The sequence below is a fragment of the Anabrus simplex genome, chromosome 8 (assembly GCF_040414725.1).
Source record: "Anabrus simplex isolate iqAnaSimp1 chromosome 8, ASM4041472v1, whole genome shotgun sequence".
NCBI classification, from domain to species: Eukaryota; Metazoa; Arthropoda; class Insecta; order Orthoptera; family Tettigoniidae; genus Anabrus; species Anabrus simplex.
Genome location: NC_090272.1, coordinates 96,205,633 through 96,228,717, shown reverse-complemented (window position 1 = coordinate 96,228,717; position 23,085 = coordinate 96,205,633). Strand labels below are relative to the sequence as shown.

The window sequence follows — 23,085 nt, the reverse complement described above, 5'->3', positions numbered from 1 at the left end:
TGTGTGTTTTGACTAGCTTCCTCTAGTCTTAGTATAAGTAACATCACTAATATAGCTGATAGCTTTGTGGAATGAGGATTTTCATATATTGTTTGTCTAGGAGCCTGTCTTCTGTCCTGTATGTGATATGTATGAGAATTGGTCCAACTGTCAGGAATTCTATGCCCAAATAAGTCTAGTAATGATCCATAAACATTTTACAGTTTACTTCCCATCTTCTGAATTACATAGATTCTGTTTTGAAGTTATTTATTATATTCCATTGTTATCTATCCATGCTGAAGAATTGTTAAATACTATTTGTACTTGAATTGGGATTCTGAATAGTAGTCATGTAATAATACCATTCAGGATTATCATTCATTTCTCTTCAACATTGTGGGTTGATTTGTTTCTTGTAGTATTGCTTCTATTAAATCAGTTTTGTGTGGATAATGCTGTTGAAGGCTTTGCAGTATTATGTGAAAATCATGTACTAGTGATCCAAATGCTTCTCAAAGCATTATCTATACTTCTTACTTTTATCTCCTGGGTTGTAGATTCTTCAAATGGGGGCCGATGACCTTATATGTTAGGCTTCTTTAAACAACGAGCATCATCATAATTCTTCAAATGAACCTGAACTGGTTGTGTCTTTAGATGTTAACATATACACAGCCTTGGTGCATTTTAGGTTTCTGTTTGTGAATTCAGGTGTCTTCAGCGACGACTTTACCTCTTATTACATGTTATAAATCTCATTTTTGGTCCATATTGAAAATTTAGAGTTCAACAATAATAGAGGTGTTTTAATTTAATCCACCTATTCAATACTTTTATTTTTCACTTATAGTGGTTACATAAACACCTTTATTGTTGTACTTTACCTCTTCCACATATTCCTTTATATCTTTCCGTAAATCATACTGGGAGCGGTAATTGTAATACACCGGGGAATTTACTGGCTGGAGCAGATATCATTTGACCAACAGCGCTCACAGCCTTGCTGAGGAGAGCTCTGACATGATGCACTCAAGTAAAATATTTAACTGACAATTTATGGTAGTGGAAGTTTCATCTTGGTGTACTTCACTGTAGCTATTGAAAATGTTCCCCATTCATACTGAAGAACAAGTTGCTGCAGCTGTGCAGTTCCTCTTACCGAGCTCGATAGCTGCAGTCGCTTAAGTGCGGCCAGTATCCGGTATTCGGGAGATAGTAGGTTCGAACCCCACTGTCGGCAGCCCTGAAAATGGTTTTCCGTGGTTTCCCATCTGCACACCAGGCAAATGCTGGGGCTGTACCTTAATTAAGGCCACGGCTGCTTCCTTCCCACTCGTAGCCCTTCCCTGTCCCATCGTCGCCATAAGACCTATCTGTGTCGGTGCGACGTAAAGCAACTAGCAATTCCTCTTGACTTGTGTTATAGCAGTCTTGTGACCTCCTGTTTGAAAGGTTTTTCCTGTACACTTTCTGTTTGCGAGTACCTCAAAGATAATTATCACAAGCAGTTAATTGTGGCATATGGGAGAGGGATAAAGTCTGCTTCTAATTACTTGCTCATCAAAAATCTCAATTTTCACTGAGCGAATGTCTGGCTCCATGGCCTTTGGTCCAGGGGTCCCAGGTTTGGTCCCCAGCTGGGTCGGAGTTTTTAACCTTAATTGGTTGATTAGTCTAGCACGTGTGTGTGTGTGTGTGTGTGTGCGCGCACTGTCTTCAGCATTAGAAATCAACTTTGGTAGGTTCTCATCCTCACATGCAGGTCGTCTTTAGGCCATCTACTAGAAAAAGATCTGCACCAAGCTCTCTGGAGGCCAGATGCCATTATTCTTATTGAACGAACAAACATGCAAGTTGTTGCACGATCCTCCTGTAAATACGTGGATTGTTTTTCTTCTTTCATTAGCATTTCAGCAAATGGTCACAAAATTCATTCATATAGTAGTGCTTCGAATTCACTGTGTCATAATCATAGTTTTCGATTGCCAGTCGGCCTCCCAGATAACATCTGTGCAAATTACGGATGCATTTTTCATACAACTTTATCTGTAACACGCCTTATCTGCTCAGATACAAGCCCTCAACTGGCTGTCAGTGAATGGAACGTTTCTCTGATCTATACTTGGCCTAGAGATCCCCAGACCCTGGCCATCACACGGGACCTTGTACAGCCCATGAATTCCTCGATGCATTAGGTTTGCGTCTCTCTGTACCTATTTCATTTTCACCTTCTAGTCTTCCTCTATGAAACAGTATGTCCTTTCTCATCTTTTCTTCCTCTCTGTCCCCATTAGCCCAAGGGTGGGTATGTTCTTCATGGATTCAATCAGTTCTTTGGTCCATGTTGACCATTGTCACTTTAATGATGCCCATCTAAATGAGGTTCAATACACACTTTATTGAAGCATATTACAGTCCACAAGTGTCTATATCTGCGGAGTCTCCCTTCTCAGCTAGATTTGTGGTACTTGCAGGGCAGTTCTATAATGAAACTTGAGGAGCCAGCTGAGATGATTTATGTGTAACCTTTCTTTTTCTTTCTTTCATGGTGCTGTCAGCCATGAAGGATATCAGCAGCATATTTTCTATCCCAATAGGTTCACAGTAATATAATAGTGTCTTATGGAGATATTTTCTCCTCTGTTATTAATATGCTTGTAAAATGCTTCTAGAAGCAATAATTTATAATAATTTATTTTACATTTTACAGTATTTGTCAAGCTATTTCAGAAAGTTTTTTAATATTTGCTTAATGAAGTATGCTAGTCTATACTGAAGTTTCTTCTTCTTATAAACTATTTTATAGTGTATGTGTTTGAAAATTATATTATTTCTGGTATCCTGGTAGGATTGAAAATATATCTCTGTTTAACACATTGTTCAATTCATGCAAGCAGCCTATGTTGAAGATACCTGAAGATAGAATAGTGGAAGTGAAAGCAGCTGGAGAATTTTATAACAGGTAGCATATTAAGTATGTGCAAAATATGAAGTTGAGTATTAGTTTTGTAGCATAGTTCTTCGAAGTTACTTAATGCACTGCATGAATGCTACAACTTCTGTCATATTCAAAGTAACAATTATTTAGCTAATTTGTTCTGTACTAAGCTTTAGGCAAATTTTATATTTTTGAACAATCAGAATAGCTAAACACAGTATATATATTAAAAAATTCATTCAATCTCTTCGAGCATTTTCAGACATGAAATTACTATTAATTTTGCCCCGGTTTGGCAGCGGGCTCATCAGTTGGATTACCACACCTTCTGGTAGGACACTGCAATGACTTGGAAAGGTGTGGCAATCTGGCAAGCCTGCTGCCACCATAGGGCAAAATGCTGTTAAGTTCAATATTGACCAGGCCTAAAGAGTTTGAATAACTTGATATTCCTAATGGGCAAAATGAAATTGTGATTTCTTTCTAGGAACTTAATTTTTCATGTTTTGTTTTATAGCGGATCATCATCCCTCGATGTTTGAACCAGGTGGTAATTGAATAGTTCAAAATCTACAGCCAAATTTAGTAGCACAGGCGGTTAGTCATTGTAGTCATTCTGTTCTCATAATGAAAAGGTTTAAATTCACGATTCTGTGTTGTTTACTTACAGCACATTGAAGAACGTCCAATGGATCAAAATTCTAACATTTTTACATCGGTTAAAGTCTATACTGTTTGAAAGGATGTTAAATATTAACTTTCAACTAAGCAACTATGTATATTTATTTTTATTTTATCTCTTTGTATTTGGATCGTTAATACCACCCAATGTACCAATACCCTATCAGTTATCAAAATAGAATAGTGTCGACTGAGATTATGTGATTACTGTATAAAGCTAGCTTAACCCACTCACCTTTGGCCTTCGAAATCTCTTGCTTGCCCTAGCACGTTGCCTAGTAAGCCTTGTGATTTCACTGTGTGCATTTAATTGGAAAACCGTTCATACCCTTGGTCATTTTTGTTATATTTTTATGAAATAAAACTACAGTGATTATGAAAGTTTCCTATAAACATGACATCACAAAAGTAATATGCTTTGAATATTTAGATCAGATCACTCACAACTATTACTACAACAATATTGAAGAAGCTGTTAGTTCAAGTGGCAAAAGCTAAGGAGGTTAATATGTTGCTATAGGGTCAAGGAAAGAGTCAGATGTGTGGAACGCAGACTACAATGGTCCAAAGTGATGGAATGGTGGATGCTCAAACATACACAGCACTAACTGTTGACAGTATGCCTATTGACATTTTTGAACATTTCTTTGATGATGAACTAATCAATTTGTTAGTTACAGAAACAAATTTGTTTCATTAAAAATCTAATCTCAAAGGAAAAATTAATTCTGGAAAGTAGGATTTACAAATGCGTAGATATTGTTGATGACATTTATAGATTTTATCACGTATTATATTGATAGGTATAGTCAAGTAACCATCAATGGAAATGTACTGGTCAACTGACAAAATGCTTTCTACAACTTTGTTTGGGAAATGTATGTCAGAAAATAGTTTCCCTTCTGTACTTAGATTTCTCCATTTTTACCAGTGATGACACATCAAATGATGACAAATTGCACAAGATCCAACCTGTGTTTACACACCTCATAAATAAATTTAGAGACAATTATCAACCTGGCAAAAAAGTCACCAGATGCGGGAGTCTAATGATGTGTGGAAGAGGCAGTTGTGGGGTGCGTAAAACAATACAATAATACAAAAAAGGCCAGGTTTGGAATAAAAAATTTGATTTATGTGAGAGTGCTACTGGATATCTTTATGATACCAGTATTTACACAGGGAAATGTACAGAAAACATCAGTGACCAGGACTTACAACTTTCAGATTCAGGACCCCCTACTAAATCAGGGTAGAACAGTATATCTGGACAATTGGTACAGTTCTCCACAACTGTTTATAGCTCTCCATAATGAAGGAACTAATGCAATTGGTACTGTTTGTACTAACAGGATTGGACTACTAAAAATTGGTAACGCCAAAAAACTACAGAGGAGAGAACACGTGTTATGGATAGAGCCCTGCACGGATGCGGATATCTGCGAAGTTAGTGTCTTGGCGGATGCAAACTGAATGGCAGTGCAGATAATTTTGCTGATAATTTCTAAGTAATGACGTTTATTGATTTTCACTCAGGTATACTCTTATTTTTGCTCGTGGTTAGGTAACCCTTGACAGTGGTATGGGAAAATAGTGATATGTAAAGAGCCTTGAGACCAAAAAGTCAGTAAATGTGACCTAAGCCTACCTGGCTCTTGCCCGTAATTAGTGGAAAGAAGGAACAAAGGTAAATATGTCGGTAGTTGTTGCAAGAGAAAATCCCTCATAAACCTGTTTCGCTAGGGGTTTTGGTGCGAGGTGTCAGGCCTAATGTATTATTTTAACAGATCAATCAGTTTCAGTACTTTTGGTGTAATATACTATAGTTAAATAGTTACAGTATCTGCGGATAATCATTCGCGAATGCGGGTGCGGATGAAGGAAGTGCGGATGCGGATATTATTTTGTATATCCGCCTGGGGCTCAAGTTATGGAGTGATAAAACACAAGTGTCAGTTTTATCTAATTGGCACTCTAGGGTGGGAATGGTGGATACATAGAAGACAGATCCTATCATGTTATTACTATTTTCAAACCCGACTTGGTGGATGATTGTAATTAAAATGGAAATTCTAAGTTCCCATGGAGGGAATTAGATATTTTTCCACCAATAGAGCATATCAGAAACAGATAAAAAATTAGATGTATGGCTTTTCAGGCGTTTGCTCTATTAACCAGCATTTCGTCTTAGGTCTGACACTAGACTCTTCAGAGTGGGATGTGTCAGACCCTACCCACTGATGCTGGGGTGTTATCTCCCGTATGCAGTTATCAGACTGTGCCTCATAAAAGGCTTCTGATAAGTTCACTTGCATACACCCCAGCATCAGTGGGTAGGGTCTGACACATCCCACTCTGAAGAGTCTAGTGTCAGACCTAAGACGAAATGCTGGTTAATAGAGCAAACGCCTGAAAAGCCATACATCTAATTTTTTATCTGATTGTAATTAGCCGGGCTGAGTGGTTCAGACTGTTGAGGCACTGGCCTCTGATCCCAACTTGGCAGGTTCAATCCTGGCTCAGTCCGGTAGTATTTGAAAGTACTCAAATATGTCGGCCTCATGTCGGTGGATTTACTAGCATGTAAAAGAACTTCTGCGGGACTAAATTCTGACACCTTGTCATCTCCGAAAACCATAAAAGTAGTTAATGGGACATAAAGCCAATGACATTATTAATATTATTATTATCATAATCAGAATATTTACTTGATCAAGTGAAATATACATACACATCTATGAGGAAACCTGTGAAGTTGTATAAGAAATTGTTCCTTCACATGTTGAACATTGCTATTTTCACTATTTTCATTGCTATTGCGACTTGACTGCTTCAGCTGTCTTCAGCTCAGTCATACCCAATTTATTCCATATAATGTCCAGTCCATATGTGGCAATTGGCGATATTTTCGCATCGAATAGTTTCATAGCAGTTTCTAGTGAAAGCTTGGTAATTGTTTTAATATCATATATAGCTTTGGTGGCCGCCGTTGCTCTAGACTTTATGTGAGTCCTATAGGTTGTTGCTGTTGTTTGCATGGTCAGTCCTAGATACTTAAATGTATTGACAGTCTTGAGGACTGTAGATCCTAGGTGTATCCTGTCACTTGCGGCCTCTCGACCACCTTTCCGAAATGTCATTTTCACTGTTTTCTCTGTGTTAATTTTCATCTTGTTATCTTTTGCCCACCTGTCTAGATTGTCTACAGCTTTTTGCACATCATGTAGGGAACTTGATCCAATGACCACATCGTACGTCGCAATGTTAAACAGCATGGGGCTTAGTGGGTCTCCTTGGAGTACTCCATTGGTCTGCATGATCAATTTCGAAGTCGCGACTTGGTCATCAATTTGTATGTAATTTGTCTTCAGTATGTTGCTTATCAGAGTCGTGAGATTTGCTTTCCCCATTATTGCTTCCAGCTTCGTGATTATTAGTGGTCTGCTTAACGTGTCGAAAGCTTTTGCATAATCAACAAATACTGCATGGAATTTGCCTCTTGAATGTCTGAGGGCTTCTTCAATGTCATTGATGAGGTTGTTAATGGCATGGAGGGTGTTCCTTCCTTTACGGAATCCAAACTGTTCCTCTGGGAGTTTGTGTTCTACTGCGTCTGCAACTCTTTTTGTGAGAAGCTTTGTCATTATTTTCAGCATGCATTTTTCTATAGCTATTCCTCTATATGAGTTAGGGTCCGACTGGTCGCCTTTTCCCTTGTACAACATTTTCATAGTCGAGTTCTCCAAGATGTTGGGATGTTGCATACTTGTAGACAGAGGTTCATTAGGTTTGAAATCGCAGGTAATAGTGTTTCTGATGAGTCTTTTATGTGTTCGATGTATATGCCATCGGGTCCTATGGCCTTATTTTTAAGTGTCATAATAGCTTCGTACACCTCTTCCTTTGTGAACGGGTCAGTTACTTCTTGGTATGATCCTGTTATCGCAGCCTCAGTATTGACGTCCTCATCAATATTTAGTATATTCCTAAAGTGATCTTCCCATGTATCCATTTCTATCATTCCACTGCTTTGTATTTTCCTAGGCTTTAATGCTACAAACGGGTCCTTGATGGCATCCTTCACAATTTTTATCGCTTCTTTTTCCATATGTTCATTTCGTTTTACCGACAGGAGTTTCTTGTATTCCTTCCTGATGACGATGTATTGCCTTAATGTCTCAATGCTCTTGTTGTTCTTTGCCGCATGCATGACCTTAATAGTGCTCTTTCTCTTCTTATAGCAATCTTTATCGAACCACATTCGCGATCTTCTCTTACGCTTATACACAAGTGCTGATTTGATTGTCTTCTCCATGGATAGTGCTGCTGCATCTATGTCATTATTCTTTATGTTCTTTTCAAGTTCTTTCCGTTCTTTGGTTTGTTGTTTGAGTACACTTTTATTTATCTGTCTTGAGGGTTTGGCATCAGCATAGTTCTCTCTCTTCTCTATTCTTGAGACATTAAAATGCGTCGAGACAGGACAGTGTTTCCTTATCATCGCCTGTTCTGTAGTGAAACACACGGAGTAATTTATTAGCTTAATGTTTTGACCTTTGTAAAAGATTAAGTCTATAGTACTACTCCCTGTATATGTAAAGTACGTTCTATCTTCGAAGTTGTTAACAAGGTTGAAACCTTCCTCAGTCATCATTTCCAGGAGCTCGTTCGCTCTATGATTGTTGTTGTCAAGTCTGCAGTTTAGGTCTCCAGCAAGTATTATGTCTCTGCCCGGAGCTATTTGCTTTATGGAGGACATGATGATTGCTATTAGTTCTTCAATGGGTGTTAGTGGCCCTGCGTATATTGCTATCACGGAGATCCATTTAAAGTTTATCATCATTGTATCCTGTTCTTGGCGTGTACTTAAAATTTTACCTAGTCTTGGTTTGTAGTAGCATGAAATACCGCGCATTGGTCTCCCTCTTGGTCCTTGGCGTTGCTGGTAAATGTTGTGCATAGAAGTGCTTTAGTTCAATGGGTTTGGTAGATAGAGTCTCCAGTAGTATGAGAATATCATGTAATTGTAGAAGGTTATTGTTTGTCAACTGTATGGCGCTCTTTAGACCTTCTACGTTCCATAACAAGATGCGAAGAAGGTTGGGCTGGGAGTTTGACTCCTGTTTTTCTGGAGCGAAAAAGACGGTATCGTCTCACGACAACGCCTTTAGGCCACGCTTCTGGAGCGTACACCTTCCCCATTTCATGTAAAGGTATAACTACTCTTAGTGCTTTAAGTGAATTATTAGTTTGTAATTCTTCACATTCAATAATATTTGTCACATTTAACTTGGTTAGGTGTCGCTTTACCATTTCTACAGTGGTATTATGGTGTAGTCGCCCTATGTATATCCAAGTTCTGGGTTCTGCTGCTTGTAATTCTGTTTCATTCATCGTGAGGTCCTTTTCGGAGTTGATTAATCGTGCATCTGCTGTTGTCAAGATTGTCGGCTGTATGTTGGAAGGCGCTGGTGTCTTTTGTGTGGATCGTGACTCTTCCATGATTTATTTGTATGTGCGGCTGAGGTGCGTTGTAATTTCCATGGATGACATATTATTTAAACTACATAATTTAACAGTTTCAACTTCTGAAATATCTTTTCTGACATTAAAATAAACTATTTCTTTCTCCTCAGACGACATCATATTTAAATGACAAAAAGGTGGCCATAGAAATGTTGCTGTTTTGTGGGTCACCTCTAGCTTAAAGGTATAAAATGGCGTGTTCTTTTCAGTTTCAGTTTCCTCGCAGGCTGAAACATCACATAGTGAAGTTAACAGCTGTAAGTCTTAAGAAATGTTTATAGATGTATCAGAATCTTTCAGTTTAAGCAGAGACCTACCTGACTATAGCCTTCTGTTTCCTCCAAATGCTTCAACAGCTTCTGTTGACAAAGGAGATCCAAATGAAGAGGAGGAAATTTTTCTTTTTCCGGTCTGTCTGTCACTTCTTTGAAAGGTCTCAGGACACAAATGACCTTTTAAGCAAGGCCTTGGTTGAAGTTTTCCATTATGGATCCTTTCTTTTCACTAGCTAGCATCATTTGTATATCATTGTATTCATCGTGATTTTAACATGACTATTCCACCTGGTCTCTGTAAGTTGATATAGTTGATTTGTTTTGTTATCAAACCACTATTTTTTAAATGAGTCATGGCTTGTATGGATGCTTCAGTAGTCAAAGACACATCTCTAAGGCTCCCATAATCTAGTTGATCTGTTTCCTTCTGTCGTTCAAATACGTGCTTTAGAATAGTACTAATGCAGTGGGTAGAACAGGCTAGTCATATGTAATTGGAGAGTGCTGATTTAATATTTGCCCCTCCAGTTTGGGACAAGAGGTTACATTCTCTTGTTCATTCTTATGAATATTGAGCCCTGTCATGTTCGTTTCTAAATCCTCTCTAATATTTAACCCAGTTTTAGTTCTGTTTCCCAATAATTTATCCGTGAAAAGCACTGTTTATTAAGAATAGCCTCTTTTACTCGAGGTGAAAGTTCGCTCTTGATTTGGTCAGCGAAGTTGTGAATTTGATGCGAAACTGTACTTTTTAATGGTAATATATCCTCAGCAGCTGCAACTCCATACATGGCCCCCAGCCTGAGAAGCTCATTTACCAGATTAATGAAGCCTTTACCTTCCACAGTTTCAAAGGGTCTTAAATCAAGAGTACAAAAAAGTAAATGTCTTCAAAATTTCCTCCTTGGCTTCCTTTGGTACTGTGGTATGTCTGGATTTGGCACAAGTATGTCTATTATGTTATGAATTTAATTTTTTGATCTGCGGTGAATGTCTAGATAGATAGACAGATAGATAGATATTGCCTGTATTGCTGACGAAGTTAGGGCTCAAGGCCCTCTCTTACACTTAACCACTAGATGAGTATACATTTACATAACTTATAATTTTGAATACAAATAAAACAAATAATGTTAATAGCAATAATAATAATCATAAAAGAATCCTTAACTTTAAAATACACAAAATAAAGAACACTTAAATGATGTAACTGCAGTAATCCATTCATTCATCTCATTCAATTCCTTCATTCACTCAACAATTATCCAGCAAGTCAACGGGATCTGCCCAACAAATGCTCGCGGCAAGCCACTTTAAACTTGCGATGAGAAGGATTGTCTCTAATGTTTGCAGATAGCGAATTCCATGACGTATATATAACTTTATCAACACGGATTAGCACTTTCAGCTAATTAACTTGCAATTCAAACAGGGTGTAGCAAGAGCAACTTTACTCTACCGTCTCACTTTATGCCATCTTTCTAATATATTATTATAATAAAATTATGCTAAATATCCACCTTTTCACTACAACAAATCCTTTGATTATTTTATTTCTATAATCTCGTAATTTTCGCAAGACATGTTTCGTCCGTATGTGGACATCATCAGCCACATTCCCTTTGTACAGATTAAACTTAACATAAAGAATAGGTCTTAAAACATTACACAGTTAACAAATACTTTGATTAAAAACATATTTGGATAAAATATGAAGAGTCTTATGAATTGATATTTTTCTTCAGGAGTATTGCATTTCTTTTTTTTTTTTTTTTAAGCAACCTGTTGTTAATAAAATTACTCTTGTACATGTAGTTATGTATTCTGCGTACTAGTCATCTTGAACATTAGAATGTCTTCCTTCAAACAACTTATTTTTAGATCTTTTGTAAAAACTGTTACAAAAATGTTGGATTTATCAAGTCTTCTTGCTGTGAAGTGAAGGGGATTTCTTGTTGTCATTTGACAGGTTTGGACCATGTATTTCTTGAAAGGAGTTAAGAAATACTGTGCACAACTGTAATGTCTGTATTTCCTACAGCTGACTCACCCATGGCTATCTGTTATATTGACAGCTGCTCTACATAGAGCTGCTTCTTTTCTGATCCCGACAGTATTAAGTTTGCGAAGCCTGGGAGTCTTTCATTTTCACAGTCTTTGTGGCCATTCATTCTTTGAAGAATTGAACCACTTCTTCCCCTCCCCCTTTTTGAATAGTGTTAAGAGGAGGTGACTGCCCAGTTGTACTAGTTGTATTTCTTCGAATATTATTCACTTCTACAATCACCATTACTATTACCATCACCAAACACTATTTCAGGACTGTTTGGTGACAACGGACTTAGCATCGGCAGTCTAGATAAGTACGTAAGTTTTTCATTGTATTAATACTTGTAAATTTATTTTTTTCATTACTGGTTCATGTTATCACTAAAGTCTCTATCATTGACAAGTTTACGTAATGCAAACAATACTGTACATGTATAAGCATGTTTTAAGTGATTTGATAGAATCTGAGGATGTTCTTGTAGAAGGAAACATGTCATTCTTTGTGTAATAGTGTGTATCTTTACAGGTATGTTTATAGTGTTATAATTTATATTGTACTGTAATTGCTGTATGTTTGACAGACTGAAAAGTTTTTGTTACATTTAACTAAGTCAACACTGAAAAAAAAAAAAATGGCTTCATTCGTAACAAACAAACAAGCTAGTAGTAAGTCATTATAACTCTCAGTCTATAAGAAATTTTAGTGTTAAGGCAGTGGAAATATTTAAGTTGTGTGTGAATTTATATGTGATTATTATTGTGATACACTATTTTGTAGTGGAATATTTTGTAAATTTTATGTGTATTTCTAAGTGTCTGCATTGTAATTATGTTACGTTAGATATAAGAGAATATTTAGGTTATTATCCACAAATTTCATGCTACAGTAAAGCCTGTCCTCAGCAAAAACCTAAAGGACTGAAAAGTTTTTCTGCTGTATGCAGAATTTCATTTCATAAAGATGGTTAAAAAATAAAAACCAAAAGTACATACCTCCATTAGAAAATCCAGCAGTAGATTTATATGATTTTGTGCGGTAGTAGATACAGTAATGACACTAATCACACACTTACAGTATATACAGTAGAACCTTGCTTAACCGAAATGCTCTGGCAAAGTTGTATTTTAATATACAGTAGAACCTCGCTTAACCGAAATGCTCTGGCAAAGTTGTATTTTAATATTTTGTTTTTACCCTTTCGTTCTTAGCTGTCGATATTAGTAATTCTCTTACTATATTTGTTGAGGGCTACTAGGCAAACCCTATTTTTATATTATAACTTATGCCAGAAGGCATGTGTAGCATAAAACAAAACAGTTTCTTACCCTCTGGTTCGTTCCATGATACATTTTTTTTTGAACAAGCAGGAATTATTATTACTGTATTATTCATAATGAAGACTATGCAGACGACTCCGACCTTGACAATAGCAGTTCTAAGAATCGAGTTACAACAGATTATGGATTTAATGCATTGGAGGTAGGATTGATTTAGAGTTTTATTAATATAATTACCACACGCTTTAATTACAGTATTCAGTTCAGTGGTAACAAAAAATGTTAGATTGCTTTGCGCTTTGTTGAATAAAGCAATGAATTTACACCAGCTGATGTATTTTTGATTAAATGGTGGCGCGACATAGTTGCGCGATAGCGCTGCACCAAGAATATTCAGAATCACTGATTTTATACAATGAGTGACATTATGTAAGCATTTAAATGTTAATATACAGTATGCACCTTTGCTTAAAAGAGTTTATGCATTTTTATTTCGATATTTAACTTCCGAAAGTATTTACCGTGTGTCATCTGAAAAAACACGTCAACCGAAGTGGCTCCGCCCCCTTTATTTTGGATAAATGGGGTTCTACTCTATATACTACTTCATCAGCACTAACATAAATCTGTTCTTGCTTAGAACTTCTTCACAGCGAACAGTAGTACAGTACATACTTAATACAAATTATATGTTTTATAGAAATAACACCAATAGTAATACTGTACAGTACTGTCATTTACTTCTTCCAGTAATCCAGAATTGTGCGCTGGACATAACTATCCTTCGTAGCATTGTTCACAGTTAAAATGTGGGCATGGCAAATATCAAATAATTTTGCATCATTTTTCACTAGCAAAAAATACCAAATGTCCTTTACGGCTGATAGACGTCAGTAGGACTTCATTACCTAAACCATCTTCTTCGTCGTCTTTGTTCTCATCATCAGCGCCATCAATTTCTGCTTCCTTTCCTTGGAGGTGATAGGTGATGAACTCTTCAATGTTTTGTAACACCGCATCTGTCTCAACTCCTAGATCAGTTGTTGTGTAATCTTCTGCACTTACATTACCATAATTGCACTGTTCAAGAATTTGTTGTAGAACATCAGTATTTTTGTTATTTATGGTTCCTTCGTCAGGGTGTGAGACAAACTTGGCTTTGTGAAAGCAGAGGTGTGTGGTATATGGCAACACTCTGTTCACTGCTTCTGCGATCCAAATTACAGCACCAAGCACAGAAACGTACATTTCCTGGCCGAATGCTATCTTGGCAATCTTATATCCATTCGGTATACACATGAACTGAAGGTTCCGCGAAATACAGGTAAACTTACTTGAATATTGAACCATAATTCACAGGACCGGGAAAATGTTCCGATATAGACAGTTTTTCAGTTCATAAAGGTTCTGCTTCAAGGCAGGTTTTACTGTAATTTCTTTACAATTGCTTTTAATTAATATGTTATACTACTTGTTTGTCATTTTTAATTATCAGGATTGTTGGTTTCTTGTCTAATGTACTTCCTTTTTATTCTTCTTTTCTTATTGTGAAATTTCTGGTTTTGATATAATTTCTTGTAATATTTTGTTTTCATGGAATGGTTTGTTTTATTTTTGTTGTTACTGTTATGTAATTTGTTTTAATTTTGCTTTGTCATCATACTACTGTAAGTAAACATTGTCACCAGGATATATCCCAGTTGCAGTGCATTTGTTGAAATTAATGATAATGTGGTGGTGATCACGAATTAATCATAAACATGATATTGTATGTATGAGGGATGAGTGAATGCTCACACCTATACCCTGATCCTGGATTGATTAAGATGTGACAAACAGGCAAACAATCTCTCACTTTTTACTCTACTGCACTCTATTTCTAACATGCTCTTATAGCTAAGCTGCTTGCACATTAAGAAAGCATGCTGATGGCTTGAGACTTGTAGTTACCTTATGTTATGGATAGAGCAGAATTGAGTAGCATTTGCGGTAATGTGTTCTGGCTTATTTGGTATTCAAGATCTGGTATTTTATAAAAAAAGAAACTCTAAACAGGGGAATTATGAAGTAGTTCAAGCTTTCCTGCATTCCTGTGAATTTGTGATATTGTATCAATTTGATTGGTCGATCAGCATTTTTTAATTGTCAGATATTTGTCTAAAATCATCTTTGTTTACAGATAATAACATCTTATATTTCTTTTTTTCAGCTTCACAATCCTGGCTTAGCATTGTTGTTCATCATTCTTCAAATACTGGCGATGACTTGGTATTCGCTCTCTTATATCCCGTATGCAAGGGATGCTGTGAAGAAGACTGTATCTGCATGTATTGCATAGGTCAAGGAAGATGTGGTATGACTGTCGTGATAAGAATGATGTCAATTATTAGTATTTCTCTGTGAGTTTGTGATACTGTATCAGTGGTAAGTGGAATGAATGATTCATGTTTCTGTTCAGCACTGAAGAATGTACATTATGTACATGTATTTATGTATATCTTAGTGCCAATGTGCCTGGATAAGTTATTGCATTGTGTAATATTTGTTAACTTCTATTTAGTAGATAGTGTTGTCAGTGGGCAGGATAACATAAAGTCTAAATACCAGAAATTCCGAGATGTGTGATTCTGTTCAAGAATAAAAGATGACGATTAATTCCTGTGGAAAATAATATGTGAGATTATAGGAAATCAGTTTGCTGATTCTTAAGAGATTTGTACTTCATCATGAAACTTTGACTAAGTCAATAGATGCCGAGTGTGCAGGCTTCTGGATTGTCTTCAGTACTACAACACATGTTATTTATGTTATTTCTTACATTATTTTATGAATATTAATTAAATTTATAACCTTCAGTCACAATGCACAAATACAAATAAAGTGTACTTTTTCATATAAGCTGGTGGTTCCTAGTTAAACATGTCCACATAACTACATCTAATTCTGAAGCTCAGCACAGATGTCCTAAGAAAAGTTTGCAGGTGGCAAAAATACCTTTTTTGACAGCTAAATTATTATTGACATTTTTGAAAGTGTAATTTTTTATACCTAGGCAGGTAATTTTAAAAACTATTGAGGGTGCAGTTTCAATTGGCAATACAGCACTGCTAAAATGGAGTTGGGAACTACATAGACTTTACTGACTACCAAGTAGAGAAATTTGATGGATGACAGTCTTAATCATTAGGCCATAATCCTAAACATCTAACATTGAAAAGTTGGTAATCTGTCCTTCAGTACATACTGAAGAAATCAGTAGCATCCCACCCACTTTTGTACCTTCCAAACTGACAAATATTCTAATACTATATCTGCATTTAATCTTGCAGGCTGACAAGTTTGATAAGAAAAAGAAGTCTAATTATGAATCGTGTCTGCCACACCTACCTGAGCAGTACAAAATACGGCTCAACAAAAGCAGACGTGGCATCTCTAAATTTACGTGGAATCACTTAAAGGATATCGGGATTACCCTAAATTGTTCAAAGAGTATGCTCATAGGAATTATCAAAGATTCCCTCGGTTTCTACTTTATCTCTATTTCAGTTCAATCTGTAAAACTTGCAGTTTTAATGTTTGATTAGTAGAAATATTGGATATTAGTGGTCTCTCGTTCTGCTTTTGTAAATACTCTCTTTTGGATCTTTTAGCCAGGGTAAGAAATTACTTTCTTCTTCTTTCAGGGCCCCTGTGGTCACTCATTTTGTATGAGCTGATGCCATTTTTGTGGATAAAAAAACAATATAGTTTGTACAACCAGTTGTTCAAATTATACTGGATGTATCTAGAATCAACCAACAAACTTCTGTAGATAATCCAGCTGGCAATGCAGGGTCTCTATATTAAGAGTATGATCGCACTTGAAACAAGATCTACGTTTGCTAAATTATTGCAGTTTTCTTATTGGCTTTGTCACGTGTGAAATTTTACATTTTTTATTGTTGACAATACTTGATTTTTTAGGATATTAATAGTTTTACTGGCTAGATTTCTTTTCATCTCAATAGCATACTTCAAAAAATTACAGTATCATGAAATTATTTTCAACTAATCAGTTGATTATCCTGGTAATTGTTCTCAGTAGAAGTCAGTTAGTTGATATAGACCACCTATACATTTTATGGTTCTTTGAAGTTTTAGTACATTTTCATAATGCGAACATGTTGCCAGTTAAGAGAATTTAAAACCATATTATGTATAACATATATATAGCAAGCATCAAATTTCTTGAGACATAGCACGCTAAGAAATCTTCTCTTTTAAATTAATAATACAAAGCAATTAAAAATTAAGTACTTGTATTTAGAAATACGTTTATAATAAGATAATAATTGCCTTGAAATTCTGTCATGTTATTCTTGAAGGTCTGAATGTTTAATGATGTACAAGGGTTTTGCTACAAGTTAATATAGTAATTATTTCATTTTGTTATGCAGTGTAATACTTATATACTTGAGTGATATACTTGGTATTTTTACTCGCATAGTGTTCAATTCTGGAGACAGAAATTTTCAATTTGTTAAATTTAAAACCTTGCATGTTTGTAATAATACTTGTGGTACATTTATTAATTATATATTGTTGGACTATAAGTTATCCTTATTGTTTTGAAGTGTGAATTTCTATAACCTGTCTGAAGTATGAATGGAAAAGTATAAGAAGTTGTTAAATACATAAGGTACATATTCATGTTGAAATGAAATGGCGTATGGCTTTTAGTGCCGGGAGTGTCCGAGGACATGTTCGGCTCGCCAGGTGCAGGTTTTTTGATTTGACACCCGTAGGCGACCTGCGCATCATGATGAGGATGAAATTATTATGAAGACGACACATACATCCAGCCCCCGTGCCAGCGAAATTAACCAATTAAGGTTAAAATTCCCGACCCTGCTGGGAATCGAACCCGGGACCCCTGTGACCAAAGGCCAGCACGCTAACCATTTAGCCATGGAGCCGGACATATTCATGTTGATGCATATCATCATAATGTTATTCAGTTATTAATCTCTGGTTAGGACTGCTTGAACCATAAACCTTTCTTATTGCATCTCTGGACCTTAACCCTTTTAAATCGGCATAGCGAGTATGGTGGCTTGACCCTCTGGATGCGAGCAGTGGGTGGTACAACCGAGCCCACTGTGTGGGATACTGTACTTGTCTCGCTCTGCTCTCTTGTCCACAGTCAGCTTGTTATGCGAGGAGAGGATAGGCAGAGTTTAAAAAGTATTTTATTGTATCTGTAATGCATATTCGGTGAAATGCTTATGACTATTTTTTTTAGCACTTTTCATCATCCTTGCACAGAAGAGTTATGATACACATGTTAAAAACAGCTGAAAGAAACTTAACCTGCTAGCATTGTCCACTAAACTTTTCAATCCGGAATTAGCTGCATCGAACTGTGTTTCTTCGGCTTCAGCTTGTACTTTATACCAATTTAGTTTTTTGCTTGGTGGTTCACAACACCTGATCTTCATTGTCACTATCTTCATCTTCAGTCGAATCATCGAAGTAGGCTGTTTTAGACGAAGTAGAAGGTGCGATTGAAGTCGCTCCGTCACCAGATTCAGGCGACAAATCACTATCATAGTCATCTTCAAAGTCGTTACCCAGTATGAGGGCAAGAGCTTCCTCCGCAGTATGTCTTTCCTCCGTCATCAGGCCGTTCGCAATTTCAAAGCTACTGAAAGCTAAGTAGAGAAGCACAAGCACATCAGCACAGGGGAGCAACTAGGTGCGAAGCGAGTAGCATACAGGACACATTGCTTTAGTCTTCGAACTGGTTACTCCTGTCATCACCGGGCGAGTTGGCCGTGCGCGTAGAGGCGCGCGGCTGTGAGCTTGGATCCGGGAGGTAGTAGGTTCGAATCCCACTATTGGCAGCCCTGAAGATGGTTTTCCGTATTTTCCCATTTTCACACCAGGCAAATGCTGGGGCTGTACCTTAATTAAGGCCACAGTCACTTCCTTCCAACTCCTAGACCTATCCCATCCCATCTTCGCCATAAAACCTATCTGTGTCGGTGCGATGTAAAGCCCCTAGCAAAACTCCTGTCATCTGGTGATCGTAGCCGTAAATATAGATTCCCAAGACAGCCACGAGAGACCTACAGCGAGCATGCTTTCCAGCTGAGTTCAAGGTCATGAATAACCGTCATTTCAGAAGTGTTAATGATGTTTGTTCTCTTTCCAATTTGATTGTGATTAGTGGTGAGCAGAATTGAATATAATGCATTCGAGAACTTGAGAATCAATACTGACATTCAAAACCATATTCTCGAGGTCAACATAACTTTTAAATGTCGATGTAGGCCTAATTTACACAGTACAAAATTTCCATAAACTGACTACGAACAGTATACCGGTGACCAAATTACAATGGAAGATATAAAAAAAAAAAGGATTTTGCCATAATGTTGGGTGCTTTTGTATCTAGTGTGCTTTATTTTATTACCTAGGTCAGAGAATTAAAAACTACTTGTGGTTGATTATTGTTTGACTTGGTGTTACGGGTATTAGATTTTTCAAAGAGTTTGACAGATCAAAGTTGCTGAACCGAAAGAAGTTTTCAGAGGAAATTGACAAATTTTTCCCTGTAAAACTGAATGTAAAGTTTAAGTCGCGTACCGGTACCAGTAATTGTTTGAAGCCGGCCCCGCCGTCTAATTTGCCTGCCTCTCACCCGGAGCGCCCGGATTCGATTCCCGGCCAGGTCAGGCATTTTTACCTAGATGTGAGGACTGGTTCCAGATCCACTCGGCCTATGTGATTACCTTGAATTGAGAAGCTATCTAAATGGTGAGATGGCGATTGGGGTCTAGAGAGCCAGGAAAATGGCGGAGAGGATTTGTCACACTGACCGTGCATCACCTCGTAATCTGCAGGCCTTTGGACCCAGGCGGAAGGCCCATTGGTGTTGTATAAGTATACATATTTCATTTTTGTGATGTTTAGCTAAATTGTTGATGGTTCATTCATTCCCGGATTTTCAGTTTTCCCGTGTTGTACGTTTTCTTACCGTAGTTCCTCTGAAAACGGAGAATCGAGGTTCCACTGTATTGAGTTATTCGTACTTTTTAATAATTTTTGCTGTATTATATGTCACAGTATGCTTATTACTCCAGTCTGAAACTTCATTTTCATTGCTTGTAGTCTACTTTTATCTCTATCATCCATGTCGTTTTGACCCATATATCAGATATTTTCCCCTTTCATTATTTTCCCTCATCCAGATCCCCCAGGTTGATTCAAACAGGTTCCCCTACATTTTACTCTGATTTTCCACTACTTCTCATCCATTACAGTATTCCAAAGTTTCACCTTATGCAGTTTTTAACAAGGTCAGTCCATTGTGATCCGCCAAAAATACGTTTCTGTCAACTAGTTCTTGACCTTTTGTGGTTCTATCGTCTCCCAATCAGTCCTATGCTGAACATGAACTTTTTTTTCTTATTGTCATCGTGTTACATTAATTCATTTTCTTCAGCCATTCTCAGGAAGTATTAGAAATTTTCTATTCTCTTCAGCTGCTCTCATGTTATAGTATTTTCTTCTCTCTTCTTTCATTTAGTAATACTCTAATAATGTTATTGATTTCACATCCCACTAACTACTTTTGCAGTTTTTGAAGATGCTGAGGTGTCAGAATTTTGTCTCTCAGGAGTTCCTTAATGTGTCAGGATCAAACCTGCCAAGCTGGGCTCAGATTGAGTGATTACCACTAGAAGATGACAAATAGTCTTTCCACATCTTTGGCTGCTCCTGTACTCCTTTCTCATTTCCAAAGACTAGTAGGCCTACTATAATTCACTGATATACAATATGTTTTTAATTGATTATTCATCACGTTATCTTCATCATTCTGCTCTGAAACATTTCTTCACAGTTTGTGTCTTCTTTCTTCTGTATCACCAATGTCATTTTTGACCTATATATATACTGTAAGATAATTTCCCTTTTCGTTTTTCCTCCTCATCTGGATCGCCCAGGTTACCATATTACCATGTTTTTCTCCTTTCTACCTAATGTTCTGTTCTCTACCTTCATAATTATTGCATTTCTTACCGCCTATATGAAAACACAAGTGTCTACGTTGACAGGTACAGTATTTAATATAATGTAGTTAATATCAATTTTTTGTGTTTCCTGGTAGCATCATCATCATGTGGGTATCTTTCCAGCGGGCCAGGTAGGACTTTTGTGGACAATATGCCTCCATCGGACATGCTGCAGTGTTGTTCCTTTCTCGATAAGGTCTGCATTTATTTGGTCCAGCCACCTTCTTTTGAGACATCCAACAGGTCTCCTTCCGGGTACTGCCAGTTCCAAGTATTGTCTGGGGGTTCTAGTCTCTTCCATCCTTTGCACATGCCCAAACCATTTCAACCGTGCAATGTGTAATCTTTTTTCCATCGTACAAGTCACTTGCATATCATTTCTAATGCGCTCATTTCTAATTCTGTCTTTTCTTGTTTTTTTGCATAGCAGATCGTAAAAATTTAATTTCACATGCTTGCAGTTTGCTGATGTCTCTTTTCAATAACACACAGGTCTCCAACCCGTATGTCATGATTGGCAGGAGGTAATATATGAACATTGTTTATTTGGCTTTTACAGGAACTGCTTTGTCCCACACTAGGTTTCGTACCTGATAGAAGAACGTGGAACCTTTTGTCACTCTGTTGTGGATTTCCAATTTAGCACTCCCCTGATTCGATACATTACTTCCAAGATAGCTGAAGCTTTCTATACATTCAATTCTCTCTCCATGAAGTTTGTGGTCACATTCGCTGGGTGTTCTACTCAATTTCATTGCTACTATTTTCTTCTTACTCACAGTTAACTTATATTTTTTAAATTTGTTGACCCAGCAATGTAATGTCCTTTGGACTTCTTGGTCTGTTTCTCCCCAGATGGCAACATCATCTGCAAACACTAATGCATTCAAATCTCCAGGTTCTGCAGCTTTAATGATTACATTCTTGAGTGCAAGGAAAAGTAGTGGAGATGGTGCACTGCCTTGTTGTACACCTCTCTTTGTTTGGAACCATTCATATCTACCATTTCCTATTTGTACACTACTTTCACATCTATATATAAAAGAACATGTCCTGACTGACTGATTTATCATTGCTGAGCCAAAACTACTGGACATAAAGAAATGAAATTTTGAGGATACATGTATATTATAATGTAGGTGCTCGCTAAAGGAAGAATTTAGGATATTCCGTTCCGAAGGGGGGTGAATTTTTAAAATGGGTGTTTCTATATCTCAAAACTTTAAAAGTTTACAGATGTAAAAATTGGTATTTAGAATCTCCTTTAAAAATAAAGAAACACTTATTTTTTTGTCTTCGGAAAATCCCTATAGGAGGGGTGAAAAAGTGGTTGAATGCCTTTAATGAGGATGCTTATATCTCAGAAACTGAAGATATTACAGACCTGAAAATTGGTATTGGAATCTCCTGTAAAAGTAAAGAAACATGGGTGGTTTGTTTTTGGAAACTCCACTTAAGGGGAACTAAAAAGGGGTGAAATTTTAAAATGAGCATTTCTACAGTATATCTCAAAAACTCAACATGTTACAGAAATGAAAAATGCTATTTTTTATCTCTGTTAAAAATAAAGAAACATGTATTTTTTGTTTTTGGAAAAACCACTTGGGTGGGTGGGGGTAAAAGTGATTGAAAATGGGGTTGAATTCTTTTAATTAGGATACTGATATCTCAAAAACTGAAGATGTTACAGTCATGATATTTTATATTTGGATGAAGACACTATTATCTCAAAAACGAAAGATTTTGCAGATGTGAAAATTGGTACTTAGAATCTGCTTTATAAGTAAAAAAACACGTATCCTCGGAAAATCCAATGAAGGGGGGAGGTGAAAGAATAAAAAATTAATTGTATGAGGATACTTACACCTAATAAAAACTAAAGTTGTTACAGACATGAACATTGGTATTTGGGTCTCCTTTAAAAACAAAGAAAAATGCGTTTTTGGGCAGGGGTGAAAAGGAGTTGAATTCCTTTTATGAGGACACATATCTCAAAAACTGAAGATGTTAGAGTCGTGATAGTTTGTATTTAGAAGATCCTTTACTATTAAGGAAACTAGTATTTTTTGCCGGAAAATTAACTTGGGGAGGGAGGGGGGGAGTGTGAAAGGAAGGGGAAAAGTGAATTCCTTTTATGAGGATACTTATATCTCAAAACTGAAGGTAACAGACGTGAACATTGGTATCTGGAATCTCCTTTTAATATAAAGAAACATGCCTTCTTTTTGGGGGGGGGAGTGGAAAAGGAGTTGAGACCAATTGATTTTACAGTTCTTAATGTACTCATTCTGATCATAAA

At 36.8% G+C, this 23,085-nt stretch overlaps 1 protein-coding gene across 2 annotated transcripts in view; it reads left to right on the top strand.

The window, feature by feature from the left end:
- LOC136879161 (vesicle transport protein SFT2B) overlaps positions 1-22,854 on the top strand; it is a 63,717-nt gene extending 40,863 nt beyond the window's left edge. For both annotated transcript variants that reach the window (XM_067152920.2, XM_067152921.2), the window contains exon 4: positions 14,939-22,854. In XM_067152920.2, coding sequence (XP_067009021.1) covers positions 14,939-15,067 — 129 coding nt within the window. In that variant the 3' untranslated portion in view covers positions 15,068-22,854. The remainder of the gene's footprint in view (positions 1-14,938) is intronic.
- Positions 22,855-23,085: the final 231 nt, after the last annotated feature.